The sequence below is a fragment of the Dipodomys ordii genome, unplaced genomic scaffold (genome assembly GCF_000151885.1).
Source record: "Dipodomys ordii isolate 6190 unplaced genomic scaffold, Dord_2.0 Scaffold165, whole genome shotgun sequence".
In the NCBI taxonomy this organism is placed as follows: Eukaryota; Metazoa; Chordata; class Mammalia; order Rodentia; family Heteromyidae; genus Dipodomys; species Dipodomys ordii.
In genome coordinates, this window is record NW_012267381.1 from 2,412,001 (window position 1) to 2,439,975 (window position 27,975).

At 39.1% G+C, this 27,975-nt stretch overlaps 1 protein-coding gene across 1 annotated transcript in view; it reads left to right on the forward strand.

The window, feature by feature from the left end:
• The window catches only part of Nsf (N-ethylmaleimide-sensitive factor), a 149,410-nt gene that overhangs the window by 95,630 nt on the left and 25,805 nt on the right, over positions 1-27,975 (forward strand). The window contains exons 13-17 of the mRNA XM_013033300.1: positions 1,446-1,541; positions 6,145-6,301; positions 9,986-10,119; positions 24,260-24,326; positions 27,330-27,409. Of these exons, the coding sequence (XP_012888754.1) occupies positions 1,446-1,541; positions 6,145-6,301; positions 9,986-10,119; positions 24,260-24,326; positions 27,330-27,409 (534 nt within the window). The remainder of the gene's footprint in view (positions 1-1,445; positions 1,542-6,144; positions 6,302-9,985; positions 10,120-24,259; positions 24,327-27,329; positions 27,410-27,975) is intronic.

A 27,975-nucleotide genomic window follows, 5' to 3' on the forward strand; every position in this document is an offset into this window, starting at 1 on the left:
TCTTCTTCTTCTTCTTCTTCGCCGTCTTCTTCTTCTTCCTCTTCCTTCTTCCTTCTTTTTTGTTGGCCATGGGACTTGAACTCAAGGCCTGGGTGCTGTTTCTTAGTTCTTTTGCTCAAGGCTAGTGCTCAATCATTTTGAACCATAGTGCCACTTCTCACTTTATGGTGGTTAATTGGAGATAAAAATCACACTGACTTTCCTGCCTGGATTGGCTTTGAACCTCAATCTTCAGATCTCAGCCTTCTGAGTAGCTAGGATTACAGGCATGAGCCACCAGTGTCTGGTTGTATCTTCTTGTATAAAAAATTCCATGTCTTAGTTATTGTAAATAATGTTCTTTGTGAACATTAAAAATCTCTTGAAGACCCAATTTTCAGATCTTCAGGGTGTCTACAGAGGCCATATTATTTTATATCCCCATCAATAGTATATAGACAGTCCAGAGTCCTTTCTTCCTTCCTTCCGTCCTTCCTTCCTTCCTTCCTTCATTCCTTTTTTGCTTTTCTGTGCTGGGCCTGAGCACTGTTCCTGAGCTCCTTTTGCTCCAGGCTAGAGCTCTACCACTTGAGCCACAACTCCACTTTTGGCCTTTTTGATAGTTTGGTGGAGATGAGAGTCTTACATACTTTCCTGCCCAGGCTGGCTTTGAACTGTGTTACTCAGCTCTCAGCTTCCTGCCATGAACCACTGGCACTTAGCTCAGTTTCTCTGTCTCTTGTCAAAGCTTGTTTTCTAGGGTTCTTTTTTTTTAAGATATTAACCACTTTAATGGCTGTGAGGCAAAATCTCATTGTAACATTTTGTTTTCTTGTTTGTTTTTTGAAGCAGAGTACCCCTTTGTAGCCTAGGCTGGCCTTAGACTTAGGAACTGCCTGTCTCAGCCTCTCAAGTGCTGGGATTATAAACTTGTACTACCACAGTGTGCTCATTGTAGTTTTGATTAGCATTTTCCAAATGACTAGTGATATTAAGCATCTTTTTGAGTGCATTTAGACATTGTGTGTCTTTTTTGGAGAAATATCTGTTTAAGTCCTTGTTTTTTTGTCATTGAATCTTAAGAGTTCTTTATATATTGTGGACATGAAATCCTTTTAAATACATATGATTTACAAATGTTTTGAAGTTTTTTGTTTTTATTTGTGGGTTTTTGCCAGTCCTGGGGCTTGAACTCAGTGCCTCAGTGCTGTCCCTGAGCTCTTCAGCTCAAGGCTAGCACTCTACCACTTGAGCCACAGAGCCACTTCTGGCTTTTTCTGTTCATGTGGTACTGAGGAATCAAACCCAGGGTTTCATGCATGCTAGGCAAGCACTCTGCCACTAAGCCACCTTCCCAGTCAGTTTTGAGTTTTGGGTATGTGAAATATCTTCAGAAATTTCATTGTTAGGCTGAAAATGTTTCTGGATATTGAAAGTCCTTTTGTTTTGTTTTCATTTCCTCCTAGGCCAGTACTAAAGTGGAAGTAGACATGGAGAAGGCAGAGAGCCTGCAGGTGACAAGAGGAGACTTCCTTGCTTCTTTGGAGAATGATATCAAACCAGTGAGTATGCATACTAAGCAACATACAAACCAAAATATTAATGATGATTATTACCGTTCAGAAGAAAAATAAGTTCCATTTCACCTTTTTTTTTTTTTTTGGTCATGGGGCCTGAACTCTGGGCCTGGGTGCTTCAGCTCAAGGCTAGTGCTCTACCACTTGAGCCACAGCTCCACTTCCGGCTTTTTCTGCTTATGTGGTGATGAGGAATCGAACCCAGGGCCTCATGCATGGAAGCACTCTACCACTGAGCCACCTTTCCAGCCCTTACCTTATATTAATTTTAAAATTGTCCCAATTTAAAACCTCTTACAGTAACTGAATATGGTGATTAATTGGTACTTACCTAAATGTTTCTCATAATAAGGAGCTCACCTTAGTATAAGGCAGTCCATTAAATCTTGAGACTTTCTAATTATTAGTTCTTTATATTAAAGTAGTAGTTTACTTTTTTTTCTTTTTTTTTTGTTGGTCGTGGGGCTTGAACTCTGGGCCTGGGCGCTGTCCCTCAGCTCTTCAGCTCAAGGCGAGCGCTCTACCACTTGAGCTACAGCGCCACTTCCGGTTTTCTGGTGGTTTATTGGAGATAGGAGTCTCACGGTCTTTCCTGCCCGGGCTGACTTTGAACCTCGATCCTCAGATCTCAGCCTCCTGAGTAGCTAGGATTATAGGCGTGAGCCACCAGCGCCCGGCTTAAAATAGTAGTTTTCTCATTGGTTTAAACTATAGAAACCTAAATTCAGTCTGTCTTCCTTATGTTATTTATTATTTTTATAATTAACTCTCTTCTCCTATCCTCTCTTTCACCTTTTCTTCCCTCTTCTAAGGCATCCATTTTTTGTTTTTGTTTGTTTGTGTGTGTGTGTTTGAATTCTGGGCCTGGGCAGTGTCAGCTCTTCAGCTCAAGGCTAGTGTTCTATCTCAAAGAACTCTTGTGGTTCACACTAGTAATACTAGTAGGAGGTAGAGTATCTCAGTCCAGACTGAGGCTGGCTTTAGGCCAAAAGCTAATGACCCTATTAATGCAGCCCTGAGTTCAAACCCCAGTACAGCCAAAAAAGCCTTAGTACTAAATCAGTCACAGTTAAAGCTTTAGCATATAGTAGTATCAGATCACCAGCAAACCCCCTTCCCCCCCGGCCTTTTTTTTTTCCAGTTCTGAGGCTTGAACTCGGCTTGGACACTATTCCTGAGCTGTTCAGTTCAAGGCTAGCACTTTACCACTTTGAGCTACAACACCACTTCTGGTTTTCTGGTGGTTAATTGGAGATAAGAGTCTCACAGATCTTAGATTCTCGATCCTTATTCAGATCTCAGCCCTGAGTGGCTAGGATTACAGGTGTGAGCCACCAGAGCCAGCACACTAAACCATTTTTGTGATTGTATGTGCCGGTACCAGGGCTTGAACTCTGGACCTTAGGTTTTTGCTTTTTCATTCAAGGCCAGAGCTATGCCATTTGAGTCACACCTCTACTTCCAGCTTTTTGCTGATTAATTGGAGCTAAGAGCCTCAGGAATTTATCTGCCTCAGCTGGCTTCAAAGTGTGTTTCTCAGATCTCAGCCTTGTGAGTAGCAAGGATTACAGGAGTGAGATCCCTAGTATCAGGCTCTGGAAAATTATTTTGTAGCAAAGTAATAAAGACATGAGAACTGAATACTATTTCAGAGATTATTTTCTATTAAATGTAAGTTCAGGTATTCAAACATTGACTTTTTGAGGCATATGATGATCTTTTAACAAGTTGAAGTTCTCAAGCTGTATAGCCTTTACACTTACAATGGGCTATTTCCCTACTAATTTATTTTCCTGTTAACTTCATGAAAATCTGATTCAACTCTAAGTACTAAAATTGTTGACTACTTTTGGAAGCTATGATTGTTAAGGATTAGAAATTGACTGTGAAGTGGGATATGATTTCATCCTCAATATATAGTGAAGAAAAGTAAAAGGATGCATTATTATTTTTATTTTTTTCTAACCCTCAGTCTTTCATTATAGCTTCTTATTTTTTGTCTCAGTCTAAATCTTCTAGTTACACATGCGTACGTACCACAGTGCCATCTAACTTTATATACCCTACCATAGAGTTAATGTGGATGATACCCACTGTTGTTAACATTTTATATTTGTACTTTTTGTGTGTGCAGATCTTGGAGTTTGAACCCAGGATCTGGGGCACTGTCCCTAGGCTTCTTTTTGCTCAAAGCTAAAGCTCTACCACTTGAGCCACAGGCCTACTTCTGGCTTTTTTGGTAGTTTATTGGAGATAAGAGTCTCACAGACTTTCTTGTCCAGGCTGGCCTTGAACTGTAGTCCTCAAACCTCAGCCTCCTGAGTAGCTAGGATGACTGAGCCACTAGTGCCCAGCTTGTATTCACATTTTAATCCACAGGACCCACAGTCAGCATTAAGCTAGTGTCTCTGTGTGCTGAGCTGCTTCTCATCTCCATTGTTACTTTTTTTCTTTTATTCTTAAAAGAATGACCTTGACCTGCACAGTTGTTATAGAAACAGCATGTATGGAGCATATACTCTTTTTTTTTTTTTTTGGTTGTGGGGCCTGAACTCTGGGCCGGTGTGCTGTCCCTCAGCTCTTTGGCTAAAGACTAGCACTCTACCACTTGAACCATAGAGCCACTTCTGGCTTTTTCTGATTATTTGGTGCTGAGGAACTGAACCCAGGGCCTTATGCATGCAAGGCAAGCACTCTACCACTGAGCCACCTTTCCAGACCCATATATGCTTTTTCTCTCAGGGATTCTAAAGGTCTAGGGTTTGCTGAAATCTGAGCCTAGAATTTATTAATAAAAATAAATAAATAAAATAAATAAACCACTGTGTCATCTAAACAGTTTTATTGTTGTTGTTGATTGAATTTTAAGAAATTAGAAACTGCTGGGCACTGGTGGCTCATGCCTGTAATCCTAGCTATTCAGGAGGCTGAGATCTGAGGATCGCAGGTCAAAGCCAGCCCAGGCAGGAAATTCTGTGAGACTCTTATTTCCAATTAACCACTAGAAAACTGGAAGTGGAGCTGTGACTCAAGTGGTGTAGAGCACTAGTCTTAAGCTGAAGAGTTCAGGGACAGCATCTAGGTCCACAGTTCAAGCCCCATGACCGACCCCCCCCCCAAAAAAAAAAAGTAGAAACTGTGATGTGTTTGGGTGCAGGGAGTAGTTTGATTTGTTTTTTGCTTTTCAGGATTTTCACTTTTTTTTTTTTTTTAACAGTCCTGGGGCTTGAATTCAGGACCTGAGCACTGTCCATCAGCCTTTTTGTGCTTAAGGCTAGTGCTAGACCACTTGAGCCACAGTGCCACTTCTACCTTTTTCTGAATAGTTTATTGGAGATAAGAGTCTCACAGACTTTTCTGCCCAAGCTGGCTTCAAACCATGATCCTCAGATCTCAGCCTCCTGAGTAGCTAGGATTATAGGCATGAGCCTGTGGCGCCTGGCTAGGATTTTCACTTTAATATGAGGTAATGTTCAGTATTTCTGTTATATAGACATCATTACTTATCTTTTATACCTTTCAATATTTTTTAAAGGTTTCAGGGTTTTTTTGGGTTTTTTTGTTTTTTACTGAACCAATGTACTAGTGCAGAACATAGAAACAAAGAAAAATCAGATTCCCAATAAAAACATGTCCAGATATCCAGACACTTTCAGTATGGTAATATGATAGTCAGGTCTGATAACTCATATCTATAATCTTAGCTATTGGAGAATGAGATCAGAATGATCACAGTTCAGGGCTAGTTCAGGCAAAATATTTATGAAACTCCATCTTTACCAATAAAAGCTGAGTGCAGTAGCATATACCTGTTATCCCAGCTATGCAGGAAGCAAAAATTGGAGGATTGAGCCGGGCGCTGGTGGCTCACACCTGTAATCCTAGCTACTCAGGAGGCTGAGAGCTGAGGATCACGGTTCAAAGCCAGCCCGGGCAGGAGAGACCGTGAGACTCCTATCTCCAATGAACCACCAGAAAACCGGAAGTGGCGCTGTAGCTCAAGTGGTAGAGCACTCGCCTTGAGCTGAAGAGCTGAGGGATAGCGCCCAGGCCCAGAGTTCAAGCCCCACGACCGACAAAAAAAAAAAAAAAAATTGGAGGATTGTAGTCCAAGACAGACCTAGGAATAAACACAAAACCAACTGAAAAATGAAAGTAAAAAGGGCTGGTGGTATGGCTTAAGTGGTAGGGCACTCACCTAGTTAGTGAAATACCCTGAGTTTAAACCCTAGTACCACACAAAAATAAGAAAAGAAAAGAAAAAATATGATAATGACCATGATATAGCATAAATATGTATGTCATATCTCATGCAATTCCTTATAGATCCAGTTTAGTTCTCCAATGTTTATTCTTGGAACAAAACCTGATTTTTACTAACAATGTTCATCTGAATCCATTGAAGGATTTGATGGTTTTGATTTTGTTTCTTATACAGGAATCACTAAGTCCATCAAGTCTTATGAGAAGACTTGGTAAGGAATCAAGTGAAGCACATACAACCCAATGATAGAGGAAAGAAGAAGTTAAATATTTTAGTTTTAATGCTAATACTTAAAATGCTTTAAACTATTCTTTTCCTAAATAGGCATTTGGCACAAACCAAGAGGATTATGCAAGTTACATTATGAATGGAATCATCAAATGGGGCGACCCAGTTACTCGAGTTCTGGATGATGGGGAGCTCTTGGTCCAGCAGACTAAAAACAGTGACCGTACACCACTGGTTAGCGTCCTTCTGGAAGGTGAGAAAATGATGGTAGAGTTTTTTAAGTTTTTTTAAGTACTAGTTTTAAAAATCCATTTAGCACATTCCAGAAAAGTGAATGGCTTTTAGTTCTAAATCTTATTCATGATATGAAGATCATAGCCCAGTTTATGTACCAATATTGTGAACAAATCAAAATTTTCTTGAATTAGAATGTTATTGAGAATGATAACAACTAGTTTTCTTGTAGGAATGTGTCTAATTTTTTTTTTGGGGGGTCCGGTCGTGGGGCCTGAGCTCTGGGCCTGGGCGCTGTCCCTCAGCTCTTCAGCTCAAGGCTAGCATTCTACCACATGAGCCACAGTGCCACTTCCAGTTTTTTTTCTGCTTATGTGGTGCTGAAGAATCGAACCTCAGCCTCATGCATGCAAGGCAAGCGCTCTACCACTGAGCCACCTTCCCAGCCCCAATGTGTCTAATTTTTTTGGTACTTAATAAGTGGAATGATACTACATAGTTTGATTCAAGTCAATATCTACTGGATACTTGGTAAGTTTACTCATTGCTGGGAATATAAAAACATTGAAGTATTCAGTTTAGTAATGAAAAGAGACTTGTAAAAAAATTCTTAACTATAGTTATATGTATAAGACTATGTTTGAATACAAGTCATTTTGCCTAGGACTAGTATGGGAAAACTAAAGATGATGTTTAATTTTGGCCTTGGATATCACTTAGGACTTCATTAGTTTACAGAAGAAGGACATCCCATTCACAAGTAATTAACTTGCAGTTATGATTAGTATGCCATCCAAGAAGTTCTGTGAAGCCAGATAGCAGGGGTACCTAACTCCCTTGAACATCCAGGGGTAAAGGCTCCTGAGAAAAGTATGTTAAATGAAGGCTCCAAGGATTAGAAGCTGGCTGGGCAAAGTAATTTGGGAATATGTAAGTAGACGTCCCTGGCAGTGGGAAACAGATTGGCTACACAGGAGCCAGTTCTCAAAGCTGTGTAGGCCTAAAGACTTAGAGTACACTGAGCTGGAAATGGGTCTCAATGTAGAGATTTGTGTAGTTGCCTGAGGCTCTGGGGTCCATCCCCAGCACCAGGAGAAGAAGAAGAAAAAGATTTAGACTGTATCTTAGGGGCAGTGGGAAGTCATTTGTAGGATTTGTATTGTTAGAATATCATCATGACTGCTTTATGAGGAAGAATGGGTTCAAAGGGCAAAAAAGATAAAAGACTAATGGTTAGAAGAATTACACTGTTCTAGTGAGCTGAATGTGATTTGAACTACTGGGATGACAGTGGAGATGGAGAAAAATTAATCTGAGCAATATTTAGGATGTAGAATAAAAAGTTTGACAAAAATTATTAGTAGTTATCAATCATCATTAGGCTAACATTCTTTGAGCCTTCCTATTTGCCAGTCTTTCTATTAGCACTTTACATATATAATATCATGTAAGGCTGGGAAAGTGGCTCAGTGGTAGAGTGCTTGCCTTACATGCATGAGGCCCTGGGTTCGATTCCTCAGCACCACATAAGCAGAAAAAGCTGGAAGTGGCACTGTGGCTCAAGTGGTAGAGCACTATCCTTGAGCTGAAGAGCTGAGGGACAGCGCCCAGGCCCAGAGTTCAGGCCCCACGACCGGCAAAAAAAAAAAAAAATATATCATGTAAAGCTCCTTTCAGTCAATGCTCTTCTTCTCCCTGTCTTGTCTATGGGGAAGATGAAGTTTAGAAATATTGGTTGGAAGCCGGGCACCGGTGGCTCACGTCTGTAATCCTAGCTACTCAGGAGGCTGAGATTGAGGATCACAGTTCAAGCTAGCCTGGCCAGGAAAGTCCGTGAGCTCTTATCTCCAATAAACCACTAGAAACCAGAAGTGGTGCTGTGGCTCAAGCGGTTAGAGCACTCGCCTTGAGCTGAAGAGCACAGGGACAGCGCCTAAGCCCAGAGTTCAAGCCCCACGACCAACCAAAAAAAAAGAGAGAGAGAAATATTGGTTGGATTAAATGTAGACAAAGGTGTCAAATGTAAATCCCAGGTTTCTGGTAAATGGAGATATTTACCAGGGAAGACAGATGGAAAAGCAGATTTCAAGAAAGCTCATGAATTCATATTAATAGATTCTGAGTTTCTGTATAGTTTCTAAATTCAAAATGTTGGATAGTTGATGCTTAAGTGAGTCAGTCACTTAGGACAACAGCCTGGCAAGCAGTTGATTCATGATTTGTCAATGTTTAGACTGACTGCCCTTGAAACCAATAGATAAAGTCACTTAGGGAAAGAATGTGCGTGGATTGAGATGAAAAATGAGTTTGTAAATAATTCAGGACTAAAGAGAACAAGGGAGAGTTGACAAAGGAGTAAAAATAATCAGAGAAGAGAAAGATGGGGAGCAAGAGAAGCAGAAAGAATATGCTGTCACAAAAACCGAGAAAGGCATTTGAAAGAAGAGGGGAGTTTACAGTTGTATCAAATGCTCCTAAAAAGCCTATAGAGAAAAGTGTTGTTGGGATTGGTGACACAGAGGTTATGATGGCCTTGAAGGGAGTCTGATCACTGTGGAGGAGGTGGGAGCCTTTAGGGTTTGGTAAAGATGGGTAGAAGGTAAGCATTCAGGCAGCCAGTAGAGATCATTATGTAGGGAACTTGCTGCTTTTTTTTTTTTTTTTGGTTGGTTGTGGGGTTTGAACTCTGGGCTGGGCACTGTCCCTGTGCCCTTCAGCTCAAGGTGAGTGCTCTACCACTTGAGCCACAGCACCACTTCTGGTTTTCTAGTGGTTTATTGGAGATAAGAGTTTCACGGACTTTCCTGCTCAGGCTGGCTTTGCTAGTATTACAGGCCTGAGCCACTGGCGCCCGGCTTGGAACTTGCATTTTGAAGACAGAAGAAGGTTAGTATGAATTATTAGGCATGGTCCCTAACATCAGGTCCTGAGGCTGTAAGGAACTGATAGGTTTATGTTTAGAAGAAGACATATCTTCCAATACAAAGGTAGGAAGGGGAGGCTTGTCTTAAAGCAGGTAACTTTCTAGATTTCATTTGCCTTTATAAAAAGGGCCTAGTGAATCTTTCAAATTCTAACTTTTTTATTTTGTTTTTTGCCAGTCATGGAGCTTGAACTCAGGGCCTGGGCATTGTCCTTAAGCTTCTTTTGCTCAAGGCTAGCACTTTACCACTTGAGCCACAGAGCCACTTCTGGCTTTTTCTGTTTATGCGGTACTGAGGAATTGAACCCAGAGCTTCATGCATGATAGACAAGCACTCTACCATTAAGCCACCTTCCCAGCCCAAATTCAAAATTTTTATGACAGATTTGCTTCTAATAAGGTAGTTTGGTCCTGTCTCTGCCTATATCATCTAGGAAGACTATTTTTTGTTAACCAAATGATTTAATAGAACTAATAACACAAGTACTATTATGTATTTGAATACATTCTCTTTTTAAGGAGCAGAATCCTTGTACTTTATATATTTAGCCAGAAGCTTGAAAGATTAAGGCCGTGTGAGAAAGCAAGAAGGCATGTATTTCACCATACTTTTGAGAAATGCTAATCAGTTCGTTAAGTTTAGTTGCTAATAAATAAAAGGTAACATGTCTGCTGTGAAACTGTGTCAGAATATGTTAATGTGCAACTAGTTGAGACTTGTTGGATTTCCCCTGTATTAGATTGGCTTTTTTCCCCTGACTTGCTGCTGTCTTCCTTCAGGCCCTCCTCACAGTGGGAAGACTGCTCTAGCTGCAAAGATTGCAGAGGAATCCAACTTCCCCTTCATCAAGATCTGCTCTCCTGATAAGATGATTGGCTTTTCTGAGACTGCCAAGTGTCAGGCCATGAAGAAGGTATCAAGATTTTTACTTTCGTTTTAATTTTGCATCTCTTCAATGCATGTATATGTAAACACATGCATGTATGAATAGATCTACCTTTCTGCATATGTGTATAAAACCTGTAGCAACTCTGTTTTTTGGAACTAAATTATTTACAGTATTTGGGGAAAATAATGACTTAATTTTTTTATTGCGCAGTGCATTTTTTAAAAAGCACAATTTTATTGTTATTAAGGTATTGTAATTAAGGTGCTGTACAGAGGGGTTACCATTTCATAAATCAAATAATGAGTATACTTCTTTTTGGACAGTGTCACTCCTTCCTCTGTTTTCCCCCAGTTTCCCCTTCCAGTCCCTGCTCATAAATTGCATAGTTCATTTTGTGCATTGCATTTTGTGTGTGTGTGCCAGTCCTTTGGCTTGAACTCAAGACCTGGGCTCTTGTCCCTGAGTTGCTTTTGCTCAAGGTTTGTTCTCTACCCCTTCAGCCACGCCTCTACTTCTGGCTTCTTTTTTTTTTTTTTTTTTGTAGTTTAGTGGAGATAAGAGTCTCAGATTTTCCTACCTGGACTGGCTTTGAGCCATGAACCTCAGCTCTCGCCCTCCTAAGTAGCTAGGATTACAGGCATGAGCCACCAGTGTTCCTATTGCAGTGCATTTTTAAGTGGGTCTTTACCTGCCAAATTATGCTTTATTTAATACATTTCTTTTTTAAAAAAAATATCGTCAACTAGTTGTACAAAGGGGTTTCAATACCACCTATCTTCTCCAGTTTCTAGTTCCATTTTTACATATATACATTAAGTATTATGATTGTATTTGCCCTATTTCTGTCTCCATTTGTCTGCCCTCTCCCTGGCTAGTACATTTTTTTAATTAAAAGAAGGATCATAATTAAGAATGTTCTAGTAGGGTAGAACAAATTTATTTAGGATTTTTTTAAGTTCTTTTGTTAATATACAAAGTTAGACTGTTCAAGTTTGAATAACTTGACTATGTAGTTTGGGAAAAAGCAAACAAATCATTCAGCTGATATTCCTAAGAATCCTACAAAAGGATGATTACATTTTAGGTAATAATCAGAGTCAGATGACAACTTAATGCAGTCCTCATTCTTCTTCTTTCCCTGAGTATCACTTGTCACCTTTTTAATGTAACCATTCAATAGAGTGAACAAAATAGAATGAAGGTCATCTGGTCTATCCCTTACTTCTATTTAAGGAGAGCCTCTAGAATAGTTGGTGGCCGCTCTTAAAGAACTAAGAACCAAAGGTAAAAATGCTTAATGGCTGATTTTCTCACTTGATATAGCCAGTGTTGCTATTGATATTCTCTAATTTTTTGCCTACTCCCAGAGAGTTGAGGAAATTATTATTATTATTATTATTATTATATTATTATTATTATTTTGGTGCCAGTCCTGGGGCTTGAACTCAGAGCCTAGCCACTGTCCCTAAGTTTCTTTCGCTCAAGGCCAACACTTCTGCCACTTGAGCCACATTGCCACTTCCAGCTTTTTCTGTTTATGTGTTACTGAGGAATAGATCCCAGGGCTTCATGCAGACTAGGCAAGCACTCTACCACTAAGCCACATTCCCAGTCCTGAGGAAATTATTTTTATATCCAGCTGAAGTAGTTCTTTTATTTAAATCTTATTTTTCATGTTAATCTTTTATACATATGAAGCAATTATGTGTCAAAGAGATATAAGAAAATCAGCATCAAGAAAGAAAATCTCCACTGTACCAGTGGCTCATGCCTGTAATCCTAGCTCAGGAGGCTGAGATCTGAGGATCTCGGTTCAAAGCCATCCTAGGCTAGAAAACTGGAGGTAGCACTATGGCTCATATGGTAGAACACTCGCCTTGAGCTGAAGAGCACAAGGACAGTGCCCAGGCCCAGAGTTCAAGACTCACAACCGACAAAAAACAAAAAAGAAAATCTCCAAAATTGAAGTGCTGTCTTATAAAAATCACTCAAGATGTTCTTTGTCCTTATTTCTAGGCCCTTACTCTGTAAAGCTGTAGGTAGAATGACTCTAGTTTTTCTTTAGAAAAGGGATTGAGCTGGAAAAATACTCTTAAAAAGAAGCATCTACTCCAAAAATGTAAGTTTGAGAAAAATTAATATTCTATATAAGAATTTTTTTTGTTTTTTGTTTTTGTTTTTTTTTTGGTCCAGTCATGGGGCCTGAACTCTGGGCCTGGGTGTTGTCCCTCAGCTCTTCAGCTCAAGGCTAGCGCTCTACCACTTGAGCCACAGCGCCACTTCCAGCTTTTTCTGCTTATGTGGTGCTGAGGAATCGAACCCAGAGCCTCATGCATGCAAGGCAAGCGCTCTACCACTGAGCCACCTTCCCAGCCCCATATAAGAATGTTTGAAATTGAATTTAGAATATTATAGCTTACTCTGCTTCTAAGGTGAAACCAGTAATACCTATCCTTCCCACAAATGTCTGGATAGAATATCTTTAGAGTAGATAGAGGGTGTTTTCTGGTTGCTTCTGCAATGCTGGGGAATCAAACCCTGGACCTGGGACTTTTTTTTTTTTCTTTTTGTCGGTCATGGGGCTTGAACTCTGGGCCTAGGTGCTGTCCTTCAGCTCTTCATCTCAAGGCTAGCACTCTATCACTTGAGCCACAGTACCACTTCCGACTTTTTCTGCTTATGTGGTGTGAGGAATCGAACCCAGGGCCTCATGCATGCAAGACAAATACTATACCACTCACTGAGCCACTTTTCAGCCCCAGGACCTGGGGCATTTGAAGCAAGGGCTCTACCATAGTTCTTCCCAGCCCTCTTTCTAATTTTTGTTTTTCCTGATACCACTTCTGGTGAAAATTTAAATAATAGCTCTTGGAACCTGTAGCCATTGAACTTTCCAGTTAATTGAAAAGGTAATTCTGTTTACATTTTTCTACTCCTATACTTGTTATAAACCGGTAAACTTCTATGCAGATGGTAAGGTACTCCACTGCTTTTCACCAGCTGCCAGCTTTGTCTTCAGATGTACTCTTGACATGTGGGTGGATGGTTTAGCTTTTCTATAAAGTTTTTAAAAAGTACTTTAGGCTTCTGCAGATCAAAGCTACTCTGTGAGTGTGAGATATTATCATTTTTATTATTTTAATCTCTTGCAAATTGACTTGAGGGGGGAAGGTAATATATTCTGATTTTAGAGGCTTAAATGGTTAAATTAATGGCTTAATAACTTATGATTTAATCTTTAAATTAGTGAAGCCTTTCAAGGTAGAGTTTTAGATGAGTGGAAGGCTAAGGAATATAAAAATGAGTGTCTATATAAGCTTATTCAAAATCATTTCAATTCATGATTCACTGTCTGGATCATCTATGCAATCTGTTAAAAATTACAAAAATTATACTTCAACAGTACAGGAAGTTCACATTACACTTTTTGGTTTTCATTTGGAGGGAGGTATATTATTTCCTGTAAGTAAAGTTCAGAATAGAGAAAAAGAATGAAGCATATTAGAAATATTACAAAATCTTTTGCTGCAAATAGTTTTTACCTTGTTACTAATGATAGGTTGACAAAAGCCTGAGGGCTCAAACCAGTCTAAAGATGCAAAGTCTTCAGGTTGTTTTTGAAAATGAAATATAAATGCCATTCTTGTCCCAGAACTACCTCCCACCAGTATTCTCATCTCTACTTTTTGGTATGAAGAGTGGAAAATGTTTGAACGTTTTTTCAAAGCTCAAATGAATTATAATGTTTTATTATTTTGAAGAAAATATTTCTTCTAAGTGCCCTCAATGTACTTTTCCTAACTAGAAGAATAAATCAAGAAAGATGGAAAAGATCATAGATGAAAGTAAAAATAAATCTGTTTTTGTATTTGTCCTTTCATTCTGTTTTCTACACACAAACACACACAGAGTATATAGGGATCATATTGGAAATACTGTTTTAAGCTTTTTTTGTACTCATGATATTATGAACTTTTTAAAATGTCACTAAAACTCTTTAATTCTAATATTATGTATAATATATAATAAATTATCTTCAGAATTCAGGGGAAAACAATGACTTTTAATTTTTTATTGTGTAGTGCATTTTTATTGACAATGTCTTTATCTTCCAACTCATACTTTATTTACTATATTTCTTTTGTTGTTTAGGTTATTTCCAAGTCACTTTTCTTCTTTTGTTCCAGTCTTGGAGCTTGAACTCAGGGCCTGGGCACTGTCCTTGAGGTTTTTTGCTTAAGGTTTAGTACTCTACCACTTGAGCCACAGTTCCACTTTTGGCTTCTTTGGTAGTTTAGTGGATATAAGAGTCTCACAGACTTTCTTGCCTGGACTGGCTTTGAACCATAATCTTCAGATCTCAGCCTTATAGTCTAATATTCTATAGAACTCCTCAAATAAGGGAAATCGCTGCCCTGATTTTCTTACCAGCTTCTTCTTAGATTAACATTGTGTACTTGAGTAGTTGGTTGTAGGATTCAAATAGATATGAATTTAAATTCCAATTCCATCATAGGTATTGAGTGTAAAATGAGGTAATAGTCAGATCTGCATGTAATGCTACAGACCTATAATTTCATCTTTCAGGAGGCTGAGACAAGAAGATCACAAGTTCTAGGCCAACCTGAACAAAATAGCAAGTTCTGGTCTAATGAGGGCTAATGTGTGGCTCAAGTAGTAGAGCCCTTCCTACCAAACACAAGGCTGAGTTCAAGCCCCAGTACAACACACACACACACACACACACAGTAATAATCATAGCTGCTTCATAGGGCTATTATGAGAATTAAATGAGATGGTTAATTTATGTAAAGAAACATGGAATAATATACTTCCATAAAGTGTGGTAGCTCTTATTACTTGTTGTGTATACATTTCTGCTTATTTCTTTAGTAGAAACTCTCAAAATTAGGATTTCTAGGTAATAATACTTTATATATTTGTATATATTTTGCTATTAAAATTTACAATTATGCTAATGGTTTATGAAGCCCACTGACTGCAAATTTATACTTGTAACTCAATCATTCGAGAATATGCGTTTCATGGCATTCTCACTCCAACTTGATGTTATTAAAATGCTTTTTGCCAATTGTTAGAAAGTTTGCATTTAATTATTTCTTCATGACTAAGTGTTCAATTTTAAGGAAGTTTTTCCAATGGGCTTGAGATTTAGCTTAGTGTTAGAGCACTTGCTTAGCATAAGCACTGAAAAACATTTTTTTTTGTTTCAATATGTTATAAAATTGACAGTAATTAGTGAAGTGAAACCATATGTTAATTTTTGTTAACGGAGTGTGGTTGCCAGGCGCTGGTGGCTCACGCCTGTAATCCTAGTTACTCAGGAGGCTGAGATCTGAAGATCACAGTTCAAAGCTAGCCAAGGCAGGAAAGTCCGTGAAACTCATACCTCCAGAAAACCAGAAGTGGTGCTGTGGCTTAAGTGGTAGAGCACTAGCCTTGAGCTGAAGAGCTGAGGGACAGCACTCAGGCCCAGAGTTCAAGCCCCATGACCGACGGAAAAAAAGGGGGGATATGATCTGAATTATTTAATTCATAGAGTATTTTTATATTCCATTTCATTACTTAAACTAAAAGGTAAGAGTTTTTGTTAGTTGAGAGGGTTGTTAGGCATGCTTTAATGAGCATATGAGGCATCATTGCAATTATAGTATGGGTGTTTTTTCACAGATGAATGGTTCTAAAAGTACGTGAAAGTAGTTTGTTCCCAATTTAAAACTAACCTTATACTTCTTAATTTGATATTAAACCCTCCCTCCATAGATAAATTCCTCATTGCTGCTAAAGTATGTATGAGGAATTATCTTCATATAAGGGGGGGGGTATCACATGTTCCATTAAGATATTTGACTTAGTTACAGATTACTTTTTCCCATTTTATGTTTACTTCTTGAACTTTAATTTTTTTATTTCTCTATCTTATTTACATTTATCCTTTTCAAAATGCCTATTTTTTTCTGATTTTATTAGTGACTTTTAATGCACAAAAGAACAAAGCAATGGAATTTGATTTTGACTAATTACTTAATCTTGATGCTTTCTGAGTACACATCCAATATAGAGATGAAATAGGACAATCAGACACAACTGAAGTGTTTGAACCAAATTAAGAAAAAATATCAGTGATTTACCAAAGGACACCTATAATAACATGATAGAGTCTTATTTTCAAAGGATTGAAAATTAATGGAAGAAATTTTCCTTCCCACTAGCTTGCAAGAAAGAAATAATCTTCTGTGAATATCCTCCTGTAAATCCACTGCAAATTGTAGTCTGCACAGAACAGAATCAGGGTGCCTAATCCCCTCTTTTCATGGTTTAGTCTATACAAAGAGCAGAGCTGGAAATTGGATCTTTTGACAGCAGTTACTAAGCAACAGAATTTGGATTTTTTTAAGTTAACATCCTAATATATCATGTGGCTGAATTTTAAAGTTTGTGCATGTCTTAGCTGTGAGAAGTAGATGCTCCGGAAGTAACTACAGGTCCCAGTATGGCTCAGGGTGGATATTGGTTGTTCTGTTTAACATTCCATGTCTTTTGACACTCATGTCTGTGTGCTATGTAAAGGAGAATATATAGTGTGGAATTTTCAGACCTTGTGACCTTCAGATTATTAAGCACACTCACTCTGTGGCCTATGTTAGTGAAAATGTAAGATATTTTCCTGAAAAGCAGGGAGAACAAATAAAGGATTTTAAGGTCAATCCAGGAAGCTTTAGTGCTTTGCCAAAAGTTTAGGTCCACTTCCTAAGGCAGTTTCATTAGAAGACAGCTAATGTTTGCTTGATCTACTCCCAAGTTATTTTTAGAAACTAGAGATTATTGCTGATAGCACTAATTTAAATTTGCTCATTTATGTTTTTATATGCTACCAAATATGATTAGAGTGTCCTTTCAACTAATTGCTGACAGATTTACTACATTTTGGATTTTCTAAGCCATTAAGTTCCTACTGTCATCAGATTTCTGCTAACTGCATTTAGGTACTTCATGCCAACTACTTCAAAATTGAATTGAACATGTTCAGCCTCCAAAAGAACCAGAAAGTTTGGTTTTACTTACCTAAGAGCACTATAGAGGTTATAGGAAATGGAGGCTAGAATCTACTTAGAATGTGCTTTGCAGTGGTTTGTGATTCTGAAAGGCTAGGATTAACGTGGAGCTAATAAACTGTGTTCCCATTGGTGTTAATGGGGACTCGAGCAGCAGCGCCTCTCCCCTCTTCACAAGTGACTGTTGCTTGTCTGGAGATTCCAGGACTGATCTTCTGTGTTTGTCTCAAAAGTTCACAGTGCCCCACAGTATATTCATACCTGCCCCAGGCTCATGGTGCCTTCAACACACTCCTTCCCTTGAGCCCCATGTGTCTCATATTTCAGGTTATTTTTGATACCCTAAGACTGGGTCATACTAGAGAGATAAGAGTTGTGTAGAGACAGTTGCATCATGTACACACCCAGAAACAAGCCTGTGGGTTCTTCATTTTCTAGAGAGTGTCTTCATTCTTTAGAGTGCAATGTATTATTTCCATGCTCACAGATGCTACTCTTTCCTACTGTTCCTTCGATTCTTTTCTCTTTAGACTTCTCTTTCAGACTTCCCACACGGCTCACTAAGACCCTGTGTATCTGCTCATTTGACCTGCTCTACAGGAAACTCACTGACTAAACTAAGATAACTATGCATTCTTTAAATTAATTTTGGGGGGAGGTACTAGAGTTTGAATTCAGGGCCTTGTGCTTACTAAACATGAACTCTAGCACTTGAGCCATACCTCTCTGTCTCTTTTTGATTTAGCAATATTTTGAACAGGGTCTCATGTTTATGCCTAGCATGGCCTGCGCCTCAATCCTCCTATTTATACATCCTATGTAGTTGGAGTGATAGGCACATGAAACCTTGTCCAGCTTTTATTGGTTGAGATGGGGTCTTGCTAACTTTTTGCAAGAGCTGGCCTAGAACTGCAGTCTAGGAGGCTGGGAAGGTGGCTCAGTTGTAGCATGCATGTGGCCCTGGGTTCGACTCCTTAGCACCACATAAACAGAAAAAGCCAGAAGTGAAGTGGCACTGTGGCTCAAGTGGTATAGCACTAGCCTTGAGCTGAAGAGCTGAGGGACAGTGCTCAGGCCCAGAGTTCAAGCCCCATGACTGACAAAAAAAAAAAAGTGCAATCTCCTTTCCTTTCCTTTCCTTTCCTTTCCTTTCCTTTCCTTTCCTTTCCTTTTTTTGAAGTTGGTCATAGGGCTTGAACTCAGGGCCTGGGCTCTGTCCCTGAGCTTTTTGCACAGGACTAATGCTCTACCATTTTGAGCCACAGCTCCACTTCTGGTTTTTGAGTGGTTAATGGGAGAGAAGAGTGTCATGGGGATTTTTCTTCTCTGGGCTGGCTTTGAACCTTGATCCTCAGATCTCAGCCTCCTGAGTAGCTAGGATTACAGACATGATCCACCAGTTCCTGGCTGCAATCATCCTTTGTAACTAGGATTATAGTTACGTCACATGCCCAGGTTAGATTTTTTTTTTAATTAGTGATTTTTTTTTTTTACATTGGAGGGGTGGTGGTGGTGGTTCATTGTTACCTTTCCACATATATGTTTACAATGTATTCCAACCCAATATATTTTTTTAATTACAATGTATTACAATCAAAGATTTTTTTAAGTCTATAAAATAGAACCTCTAGCTCCAGCTTTAGCTGAGCTGGCTGCCTTGAGTTATTGCATGTTTGATCTGAAGCAGACACAGTGGCTCTACTGTGTGCTGTTACAGATGATAAGTGGTTTTATTAAGACTGGGACAAAAGGCACTATTTTACTTTTTTTTTGTATCTTTCCATCTAGTACCTCTCCCCTTCTAAGTTTATCTACCTAGAGTTATAGAAGTTTCTGGCTCAGTGTGAAAATATCCCACTAGATTTTAAATCTGGCAGCTAATCTCATGCTTACTAGTCAAATCTGAGTATCTTCTTGGATCCTGGACCAGAAAGCAGAGTCTCTGAGAAGACTAGACATACATTGTGTGTCCAGTCACACAGTGAGCAGGTAAGGAAGAGAATACATATGTAGGAAGTGAAAGAGGGGTGTGTATGTACATTCAAATTAGAGCAGAGGAGCTACCAGAGGAGTTTCACTTTGCTAGTCAACTGAAACTAATCAAGTTATAACTGGCATTACACAACCTTTGTCATAGTTAATATGCTATTAAGAGAGGTAGCTGTGATAGTAATTAGTATAGCAGGAACGATCTATTAAAAACAACAAACAAAACCCTACCTTACCTTAAATGACTGTCATTGGTATTTTTCTGCTGGTCCTGGGGCTTGACCTGAGGGCCTGGTGCTGTCCATGAGCTTTTTTTTTTTTTTGGTCAGTTGTAAGGCTTGAACTCAGAGCCTGGCCACTGGAGTCCCTAAGTTCTTTTTTGCTCAAAGCTAGTGATCTACCACTTTGAGCCACAGTTCTACTTCCGATTTTCTGATGGTTAATTGGAGTTAAGAGTCTTACAACTTTCCTGCCCAGGCTGGCTTTGAACTGTGATCCTCAGATCTCAGCCTCCTGAGTAGCTAGGATTACAAGCATGAGCCACCAATGCCTGGCCTAATGTCTTTTCAAAGTAGGAAAAAAACCACTGGGTACCAGTGGCTCACACCTGTAATCCTAGCTACTTAGGAGGCTGTGATCTAAAGATTGTGGTGGGTTCAAAGCCAGCCTGGGCAGAAAAGTCCATAAGATTTTTTTTTTTTTTGCTTGTGGGGGTGGAACTCAGGCCGTGGGTGCTGTCCCTGAGCTCTTTCACTTAATGTTAGCACTCTACCACTTTGAGCCACAGTGCCACATCGGAAGTAGAGCTGGAGCTCAAGTGATAAAGTGCTAGCCTGCATTCAAGCCTTTGACTAGCACTTTTAAAAAATTAGGAAAAAGCATTATGGAGATGTTTCTAAACTTTTCCATTGTTTTAGAGTCACTAAAAGTCAAAAAGAGCCAGGAGACTGAAATACCTTCCTCTTGTCAGATCTGGGAGTGAGGGGGTATTCTAATGCATTCTTGATCGATTCCCAAATCAGCTTTTCCATATTTGTTGTTTTATCTCCCTTGCTAAACCAGAAAGCTTGCCTCCTGCTTTTCCTTCATCACCACACTTGTTCATTTGCCAAATGTTTCCATTCAACCCCCTAATATCTGTAATACTGTCCACTTTTCATCATACCCATCCCAGACCACCATCATTTTTCTCACTTGGATTTGGGACTATTAATCTCTTGCTGTCCTATGTATCTGCCAGAAAAATGTTTCTAAAGCATAAATCTGACTAGATCTAAAGCTTTTCAATGGTACTGGGTGTAGTAGTATATGCTTATAATCTCAGCACCTGGAAGGCTGAGATGGGAAGATCACAGATTCAAAGCTAGCCAGTGAGATACACATGTGTATACACACACACAAAGTCTCACATGCACGAGTGTGTGCGTGCGCACACACACACACATGCACACACACAGAGCAAGGCACTGTCTTAAAACTGTGGTAGAGGCCAGGCACTGGTGACTCACGCCTGTAATCCTAGCTACTCAGGAGGCTGAGATGTGAGGATCATGGTTCAAAGCCAGTCCAGGCAGGAAAGTCTGTGAGATTCTTATCTCCAATAAACCACTCAGAAAACTGGAAGTGGCGCTATGGCTCAAGTGGTAGAGTGCTCTGAAGAACTAAGGGACAGAGTTCAAGCCCCACGACTGACAAAACAAAAACAAATAACAAAAATAAACTGTGGTAGCTTGTTAATGCCCTTATAATAACAGTTCAACTTGTTCAGATTTGTAAGACACTCCACATTCAGGCTCATTCATCACTTTCTGTTCTATCTTCACCCACCACTCTCCACACAACAGTATTACTTCCATATTTTAATTCTTGTTGACAGTACATTAGCTCCTGCAGCATTCCTGAATTTTCTCCTCTCTGCAACTTTTAATACTCAGTAAAGTCTATTTAGAGCACATTTTTACCCTTTTTATTGGCTGTTTTAATTTTAGAATACTGGCATTGAACCCAGGACTTCATGCTTGCTAGGCAAGTGTTCTACCACATGAGTATCCCTTTTTTGTTGTTGTAATCTCGTATCTCCACATTCTGTCACTGGGATAATAGGTATTTACCACCATACCTGGCTACTACCTTTAAAAAAAAAAATACCAGGTTTTAAACTCAGGGCCTAGCACTTGCTGGATAGGTAGGCACTCTACCACTGAGCCTTGCCTCTAGACCTAGACCTCTATTAGTTAACTTATTTATCCTTCAGATCTCAAATTTCATTTTTTTAATTTTGGAGACCATCATTGACCCCCTAAGTCCCTTTATGAATCAAACTAGGCTAACATGCTGCAGCAGTGAGAAAACTCAGTATCTTAGTGGCTTTGCTAGCACAGTGAAGTTTAATCTTCATTCACAGTACATATCCATCATGGCTGAACTCTGTGCATCATATGTTTCTCAGAGACTTGAGCTAATTGGTAGTAGGGTCTTCATCTCACATGTGAATCCTTGAGATCCAAGATAGGAGAAGTAATATGATAAACTATTGAATCAGTTAAGCAAACATCATTACTAGATCCTGTTCTGTGCTGAAGATACCCATAAACAGAGTGAAAATTGTATACACCACTGCAGTGCAGGGACAGCTAGCTGAGGAGAAAGGAATAGTGGGCAGTGATAGACAGATAAAAGAGGATGGAGCAAAGGAAAGCACTTCCACCAAAACAGTTGATCTGATCGAATATTTGCAGGCAGAAATTGTTAATATTTAAGACAGGAAAAATGTAACAAGGAACTGAGATAGATGATGACAATGAGAATCTGTTATGGTAACTTTCTTAATTGTTATAAATACCTTTTGTTTGGTTGGCTTTTTGTTTTGTTTGTCTTAGTGTCTGTCCTAGGTCTTGAAATCTCAGGGCCTGGGTGCTGCCCCTCAGAGTTTTGTTTTGAGGGGGGGGGTGATATTTTGTTTTGTTTTTGCCAGTCCTAGTGTTGAACTCTGGGTCTAGGTGTTGTCCCTGAGCCTTTTTGTGCTTAAGGCTAGGACCCTACCACTTGAGCCACAGCACTACTTCCTGCTTTTCTGAGTAATTCATTGGAGATAAAGAGCCTCACAGACTTTCCTGCCCAGGCTGGCTTCGAACTGTGATCCTCAGATCTCTGCTGTGAGTAGCTAGGATTACAGACATGAGCTACCAGCACCTGGTCCCCTCAGCTTTTTGTTCAAAGTTAACACTCTACCACTTGAAGCCACAGCTCCACTTCCAGCTTTTTTTTTTTTTTTGTGCTTAATTAGAGCTAAGAGTCTTGCAGACTTTTCTGCCCATGCTGGGTTCAAACCGTAAGGTATATTAGATAGGTAGGTTTCATTAGGTAGCCGATGATGAGAACACCATCGTGGAGAGGCAGGGCTAAAAAGGAAAAGGGGGGGAGGGGAGAAAAGGAAGAGAGGAAGGGAAAAGGGTGACCCATCTATGGGCCAGGACTTATCTAGGCCAGGGACAGGAAGAAGTGTGGCCAGGTGGGGGAAAGGATCTGGATGTGACCTCAGAGTCTGGGACCCTCCTAAGGTCAGATGGGAGGCATGTGATCAGACATGGCCCAGGATGTGACCTAGCAGAAGGGGAAAGTGACTGCTTCCAGGTCTGCCAGTTACCTAGGTAACAGATACTGGGTGGAAACATAGCCAAAAGGGAGGAAGGTATCCCTGTGCAGACCTTACACAAACCATGATTCCTCAGGTCTCAGCTCAGTCTCTTGAGCAAGGATTGTAGGCACAAGCCATCAGCTCCCCACATTATTTTTTAAACTGGCTTTTTAACTTAATATGAAAAATATTAATATTCTGAGTTTAGTTTTTAAACTTAATTTTTGTTTTGGTCAGCCCTGGGATTGAACTCAGGGCCTGAATACTGTCCCTGAGCTTCTTTTGCTCAAGGCTAGTACTCTAACACTTGAGCCACAGCCCCATTTCTGGCATTTTCTGTTTATGTGGTGCTGTGGAATTGAACCCAGGGCTTCATGCATGGTAGGCAAGCACTCTACCACTAAGCCACATTCCCAGCCCCTTAAACTTAATTTTAAGTCTTTTGTAATTAAAAGATACCAGAAGTGCCAGAAGTGGAACTGTGGCTCAAGTGATAGAGTGCTAGCCTTGAGCAAAAAGTAGCTCAGGGACCTTGCCCAGGCCCTGAGTTCAAGCCTCAGGACTGGTTAAAAAAAAAAAAAAAGATACCAAGGAATATTATGCCAGTTCAATAGGCAAGAAACAAGTGGGATTCGGAATGGAATGCACTGAGTCCCACTTTCAGTCTGGGTCAGATCCCCATCATTTACAAAAGGGATAGTCTCTAAAACCATAGACACGTATATTCAACTTATACATAAACTTATTTTTCTATCTAGCTTGAAAGTGTTATATCTTTGTCAGAATAGTAGTGCTTCCTTCACTGCTTGTTTTAATCTTCATTTCTTTGGCTGTCTTAAGACAATGGACTGTTCTTACCTTCTGTCTGTTTTTTTTTTTTACATACATCTACCTGATCTTCATACAGAATTTTAACTCTTTTGTAAACTCTTACTGTTATGATTTTATTTGAGTTGATGGGATTCTTGTCTTTTAATGTTATTGTTGCCTAACCAGAGTTCTTATAGATAATAAAGTGACATCCAATTTTCTTCTGCATATCTTTTATCATGCTCTGTCTAGCACTTGAATTACAGCAATGAATGCAAGGGTCTGACATAGTTAAGAGAGACCAGTATGATAAACATGATGAACTTTGTCAGTTGGCCAATAATCAGTAATTCCTTGGCATGCTCAGTTGTGACACCTGCAGCCCTTAGTGCTGAAAACAGCTTTAGCCAGTTGTCTATTCAGCCATGATCCAATTATGTTGTCATTTAACTGTTTTGGGCCTCACTTTCTTTACAAGGACCCTTTCAGCTCTAAAATGCTGTGATCTCCTAAATTCTAATTTGTTAAATTTGAAATATTGGTGTTTTGTCTGCTTTGTTTAGTATTGCTCAGTAATTAACCAAAAATAATCTTTAAAAATTGTCATAATTATAGAGGGCAGTGAGATGATGAATGTTTTTCTTTCTTTCAGATCTTTGATGATGCATACAAATCACAACTCAGTTGTGTGGTTGTGGATGACATTGAGAGATTGCTCGGTGAGTCATAACTTTGGCCATTGTACTACCTTTGCTAAGTAACAACTTACATTAAAAATTACAAAGCCAGGCACCAGTGGCTCACACCTGAAATCCTAGCTACTCAAGAGGATGAGATCTGGATCATGGTTCAAAGCCAGTACAGGCAGGAAAGCCCATGAGACTCTTTAATTAATCACAGAAAAAGCCAAAAGTAGCCCTGTGGCTCAAGGGGTAGAGTACTACTGTTGAGCAAAAAGGAACTCAAGACAGTGCCCAGGCCCAGAGTTTGAGCCCCAGAACCGGCAAAAAATAAAATAAAATTACAAAAGCTGGCCACCAGTGGCTCATGCCTGTAATCCTAGCCATTCAGGAGACTGAGATCTGAAGATCATAGTTTGAAGCCAAGCCCAAGTGGGAAAGTCTGTGAGACCCTTATCTCCAATTAACCACCACAAAACTGGAAGTGGTATTAGAGCACTAGCTTTGAGTAAAAAAGCTCAGGGATGGTGTGCAGGCCCTGAGTTCAAGCCCTATGACCAATAACAACAACAAAAATTACAAGAGAGGCTGAGAGTGTAGCTCAGTAGCACATTTACCTAGCATGTACAAGGCCCTGGTTTCAATCCTAAGCACTGCAGGAAAAAGAAATAGTGAGGGGAAATAATGGATATTTTATAAATTACAGGGCAATAGAAAGAACGTTTTTACCTTTTATGGAAATACTATATCATATCTTAATCTGATATCAACAATAGTATTTATAGTTAAATGCTTGTGACCCTAACTCCACTATAATCTACTTTCTTGTAAGGGCTCTCATTATCTGCCGCCGAGTGTCCTAGCCACACTAAAAGATGGATACTTCTTAATTCTGAATACATTTGCTATTAAGTATATCTGAGATGCCCATATCTCAGAAGTCCATTTGTGAATCTCAACAGAACTAATAAAAAGAAGATTTGAGAATTGGATTTACTAAAACAGAGACAGAATTTCTGCTTTTACAACACAAATTGCTTCTTTGCTTATTAACCCACAGAGTAATTGTGACAGAATGGAATATGTGTCAAAAACATTCTGCAAATTAGAAGTGTTCTCTAGTAATTTCTAAAATAATTGTTACATATCTCCCAACAAGATGCAGCGATGATTAAGGCATAGGCACTGCATCCCACTCAGAATACAGTGAACAATAAGTAAATGTCAAAAACTCTTGGTACTTTCACATTTTACCTATTGTGAATTGAACCAATTTAGAATACATTTCTGTAATAATTGGCATAATGGAATGGCATTGAGACAGAAGCCACCTGATGTCTTCATGAATATCTGAGAATGCTACACTTGATTAATCTTCCTTAAGCTATTCAGAAGAGTGTAGTAATGATTTCAACTTAACTGTTTTTCAACAACATTTCCCCCATGATATTCAGAATTGTGTTAGGTTCTCTGTTACTTTTTTTTTTCAGTTATGGCAGTGTTTGTTATAAAGCAAAACAGGTATATCTGTTAGGCCTTCTTAAATTAATAGTTTTATCTAATAACCTGAGTTTTTGGTGTGCTGTGTTTGATCCATCTCAACCCAGTTTATGGGATTATTTCTTTAAAAGCTTTTAGGCACATACTTATAGCTCTGTGTAGATTCCTTTATCTAAACACAATTGAGATGTGTGGTCATAGCAACACTGCTATGGCAGGAATGTGTGCCCTCACAGTGTATTCTCTCTTGTTTGAGTAGATATTTTCTGTCTTTATTCATTCACTTAGTCTATGAGCATTTGCTGAGCCCTTACTCCTGTGCTAGAATTATTTGGATCTCAGAAGAATAAGATGCTATCCATTATAAAACTCATTAGCAAAATAGAATATCTGTGTGTTCAAGATATTCAGAAAACAGAGGGACTCCCCCCCCACACACACACACCCGCTTTTTTTTGCCTGTCCTGGGGCTTGAACCCAATGCCTGGGAACTGTTCCTGGGCTTCTTTTGCTCAAGGCTAGTACTCTACCACTTGAGCCACAGCACCACTTCTAGCTTTTTCTGTTTATGTGGTACTGAGGAGTTGAACCCAGGGCTTTATGCATGCTAGGCAAGCACTCTACCACTAAGCCACATTCCCAGCCTGAGGGATATCTTTTGACTTCAGAGAACTGATGCCTGCAGATAGCTCTAAGTGCAGGGCTGATAACATATGCAATATACCATGAAAATTAAGGAAGTGGTATTTATGCTAAATCTTGAAGTACTGAAGTTTAACAGGTAGAGAATTAGTTCTCTTAGTTACCTGTACTTCAGTATCAGAGGATCAGTTTCAGTGATTCTACCATCATCAGAATTACATTAACATTTCTTGTATCCTTTTCCCTCTGCCCAATTTTCTAACACCAAATTTTGTTATCAATGTATTTCTTAGAAATACTTGACAAATACATCTGGACATTTTTCCCTTTTAGAAAGAAAAACTTATCTCCAAAATCATAAAAGATGTCTATATGAACTCAAAATGGATATTTAAAAACTTTTACCAAAAATTTATAGATAGGAGTTCTTATGTAATATTTTAATCTTTTAGTTCATTGGAGGAATTTTTTTCTTTGACCTAAAAAAGATAATATTTACTTTTTTTTTCTTGCTAATACTGGGGATTAAACTCAGTCTTATTCTTACTAGACAGACAAGGATTCTACCACCTAAGCTACCATGTTTGCTTTAGTTATTTTGGGGATAGGGTCTTGCATTTATGCCCACTGGCCTGGATTGAATGCTTACTATTTACGTTTCCTGTGTAGCTGGGATGACAGTTATGAACCACCTAGTTATTGATTGAGATGGAGTCTCACTAGCTTTTTGCTCAGGTTGATTTCCAATTTCAATCCTCCTGATCTCTACCTCCCAAGTAGCTTGGGTTATAGGCATGAGCCATCATGCTCAGTTGATATTTATTCTTAATACCAAGAAAAGCTGTATTTTGATTTGTGCCTGTGTGTATTGAATCTCTAGATATAACATTTCTCTTCCAGATTACGTCCCTATTGGCCCCCGGTTTTCTAATCTGGTATTACAGGCTCTTCTTGTGTTACTGAAAAAGGCACCTCCTCAGGTAAGAGAAGTAATGCTAAGGAAAATTCCACAGGGTTTTTTCAGTAAATTACATATAATGATGCACTCTCAGAATAAGCTGGTTATCATAAACGTAAAATTCTATTGTTGAAGGGATTCTGAACAGTCATTTGATCTGGCCTTCTGTTTTAAGGTAAATTATTTTCCTTACTTTTTTCCTTTTGTTTTCTGAAGATACCAAAATCCTACAATTTAGTTTAATATTCATCTCATTTTATAAATTCTTCAGCGCTTTCTACATTCTTACCTTTGTCCTCCCAAGAGAGCTTAATTATTAATAGAGAAAATATTTAATATATGGTCTCATTTGTTTTATTTATCACTTCATGGTTTCTCTAAGAATTTGTACTTAAGGAAATTTATGTTTATAAGCATATTTTTTATTTTTATTGATTGATTGATTTGGGTCCCGTCATGGGGGCCTGAACTCTGGGCCTGGGCTCTGTCCCTCAGCTTTTCAGCTCATGGCTAGCGCTCTACCACTTGAGCTACAGCACCCCTTCCAGCTTTTTTTTTTTCTTTTTGCTTATGTGGTGCTGGGGAATA